Raw genomic sequence first — 3,301 nt, forward strand, 5'->3', positions numbered from 1 at the left:
CAGGTCACATTACGCCAAAAAAATCGGAATTGAGTCACTTCAGGCTGCAGTGTGAACGCAACGAAAATGCTAATTACAAAAATTCCAACTAGTCCAGAGGCCCCAGTCTGGTACCGGACCAAAACACCAGTTTCACTGGAGGGAGGCAGTTACTTAATTTGGCCTTAAATAACCAAATTTCAAATGTCAGAACTGAAATGTATTTTATCTAGCTGATGTAGATAAAAAAAACTGCACTGATTCCAGTTTGACAGATTACCAACTTTTAAAAACCCAGACCTGCCAATTCCAATTTTGGCCGATACAATTTTTTTGTCTGAAATATCGCTGAATTGGCAGCAGAGGGGTGACTATTGTTAACTGGAAAGGTGCAGACATGACCTGGTGGGCCGGTCTATCAGTCAAACCTCTCTGACAGCAGAGCAGAAGAGGACAGTGGTTGATTTTTAGACCTTTGCTGAGGCAGACAAGTATCGGCCGATCACCAATGCACCCCTAATTTTATCCATTCACTTCCACACTTCTATGGCCATTTGATTGCATAATGGTTATTAGGAGTTTCATTTTACTTGTTATAAGAAGGAGAGAGCCCAGCAAACATCACTTTACGTAGCTCTCTTCAGCTCTTCATATCAAACATGAGTTTGCAAATACTGCAGCTGAAATCCACAGATAATTGAGACTTTGAAATGCAAGAAACTGCCTATTTTAACAGTTAACCAAATATACCCTTAGTGTAAAGAAGTCTTGTCATGACTGCAGTAGCCAACATCCAAGGTCTTTCTCATCTCGGCTGTTGGGGATACAGACAATTCACGGAAGGGAAAATGAATGACACTTATGGATTGGCTGCTTTGCAAACATCAGATATATAGAGTATCAAGTAGCATCTCACTTAGGTATTTCAGTTTCCCGTCTAATATTTTCTTTTGAATATTTTCTTGATATGCGCTACAGAAACCGTACATTAATAGGCGTCTCCCAACGAGTCAGGGGTTGACAGTGGTGTGAAAAAGACATTTGTCCATTAGGTCCAAACTGCTGATGTTCACAGACTCGGAGAGTTTTCCTAAGTCCTGGTCCAAAAGGCGTCATAAACCAAATATCCCAGCCTCACTCCTAACTCCTTTTTAAACAGAATTTGTGCCATTTCCTTTTCTGATATATTTTACAAAGAAAAAAAGCAAAGAAAAGCTTTAATATGTATGATAGTCAATCTGTGTGAGACAAATTACTACTTCTCACTTTTGTGTTTTTGTTTCTTGTGGTAATCCAGTTTACTAGCATACATGAAGCTCTTTCCGCAAATTTCACATGGAAAATCCCTCTTACTTGTGTGTATTTTCATGTGTGTGTTTAAATGATGAGGTCGAGAGAAGCTCTTTCCACATGTTAGACATGGAAAAGGTTTCTCACCTGTGTGGATCCTCCGGTGTTTATGTAAATGATCAATTCGAGAGAAGCGCTTTCCACATTTTTGACATGAAAAAGGCTTCTCACCTGTGTGGATTCTTTTGTGAACATTCAAATTTGCACCAATTGTAAAACATTTTCCACATGTATCACATGAAAAAGGCTTCACACCTGTATGAAGTTTCTTGTGCAGCTTAAAATAAAAACTGTGAGAGAAAGTTTTCCCACACGTATCGCATGAAAAGCGCCTCTCACCGGTATGAATTCTCTTATGAACGTTTAAACATTCCATTCGAGCAAAAGTTTTTCCACATTTTTGACAAGAAAAAGGCCTTTCACCTGTGTGGCTTCTCTTGTGCTCATTTAAGCTATACATTTGACTGAAACTTTTTCCACATGTTTGACAAGAAAAAGGCTTCTCACCTTTATGGGCTCTGTAATGCCTTTCCAAGCTGCACTGACTTGTGAGACTTCTCCCACAAAGATCACATGTGAAAGACCTTTGCTTTTTGTTAGTAGGAGAGCGACTCTCTGACACAGAGGAGCTGCCTCCTTCCTGATCATTGCTTTCAACTCCAGGAGAAATTTGAAAGGGAAGCTGCTCAGTTCTTTTTTCTTGTTCACTGAAATCGCCTTCCTGAAGAGTGGATGTTTCCATCACATCCTGCTTCTGGACAAGCAGCTCTCCCTCCTGACTGCTGCAGAGGTTCGTAGAGCTGCTTCTGGCCCTGTCTACCTGGTAAATATTCTGTTCATGTTTAAGCACTGAAATATCTACTTCCTCATTTATTCTGTGGATCCACAGAGATTCTGATTCTTTCTCTTCCTTAATCCATTTAGTTTCTGGATCTTCCCATTCTTGAACTAGTTCTGGGTCCTTCTTTTCCTCTTTAATCTGTGGATGCTGTGTTTTCCAATGTTCTTTTATCAATAGAGAATCTGATTCCTTCTCTTCTTTAATCCATTTAGTTTGTGGATCTTTCGATTCTGGTTCATCCTTTTCTTTAGTCCATGGACGTTCTGGTTCCCTTTTTTCAATCACTGGAGCTTCTGCTTCCTCCTGGTCATGACTGGACCTCTGCCCCTGGTGACAGACATGGTGGATGGTTGAAGCTTGTGGCTTTTGGAGGTCTGTGGGGAAAATGAAGACAGCGTTAATATAATTAGATTGATGATTGTCTCATTCATCAGCCTGCTTGTTCCTTGAGATCTCTTGCTGTAGGTGTGAGATGATTAGTTCAAAATTAGTTTGTAGTGTTTAATTGAAAGACAGGAGAAACTTGCAGGTTAATGTGTCATCCACGCTAAGTGGCAGCTCTGGTAAATATCTTTAAAAGATTTAAATAAATCCTGATTTTATTCCAGCACCAAAATTTCATACCTAAAAAATATTGAACTAAACCTATTTATTCAGTGGGAAACTCACACCACATTTAGAAACCTTTAACATAATCGCCACTGCCACAGCTGTTGTCACCACAAACAATTCTTATAAAATAAATGCAACTGAAGTATTTAAAACCACATCTGAGTCTTCTCATGTTTCCTATGACTATACACGTATTCTAATTTATACACTTTTAATCAGAATATTGTTTAAATTCAGAGACTAGCTGTACATCGCATTTAAGGATCACAAGGACAAAATAGCTGAGATCTGACAAATCCCCCTTTTTAATTAAAAAGAATTGAGTATGAAAATATTTTTAATACAATCAATGAGGTGGTGCTTAGCATTTTTGTTGCATGTAAACCTTGAGCAAAAATGAACAGGAAACTGTAAAATTACAAAAAGGAGATCTTCAGGTGCCATAAATATGGGGCATTGAGAGAGTTGGAGTTGCCTGACTGTTGAAGGCAGAATGTAGATGAGGAAGTGTGTGTGTGT

The 3,301-nt window shown here is 39.0% G+C and overlaps 1 protein-coding gene across 1 annotated transcript in view; it reads right to left on the reverse strand.

Moving 5' to 3' along the window:
- Positions 1-927: 927 nt before the first annotated feature.
- Positions 928-3,301, reverse strand: part of LOC103130616 (zinc finger protein 3-like) — a 5,932-nt gene continuing 3,558 nt past the window's right edge. Inside the window, exon 3 of the mRNA XM_007542059.2 lies at positions 928-2,544. Within this exon, the coding sequence (XP_007542121.1) occupies positions 1,235-2,544 (1,310 nt within the window). The 3' untranslated portion in view covers positions 928-1,234. The remainder of the gene's footprint in view (positions 2,545-3,301) is intronic.

This window comes from Poecilia formosa, unplaced genomic scaffold (genome assembly GCF_000485575.1).
Source record: "Poecilia formosa unplaced genomic scaffold, Poecilia_formosa-5.1.2 Scaffold653, whole genome shotgun sequence".
Classification (NCBI taxonomy): Eukaryota; Metazoa; Chordata; class Actinopteri; order Cyprinodontiformes; family Poeciliidae; genus Poecilia; species Poecilia formosa.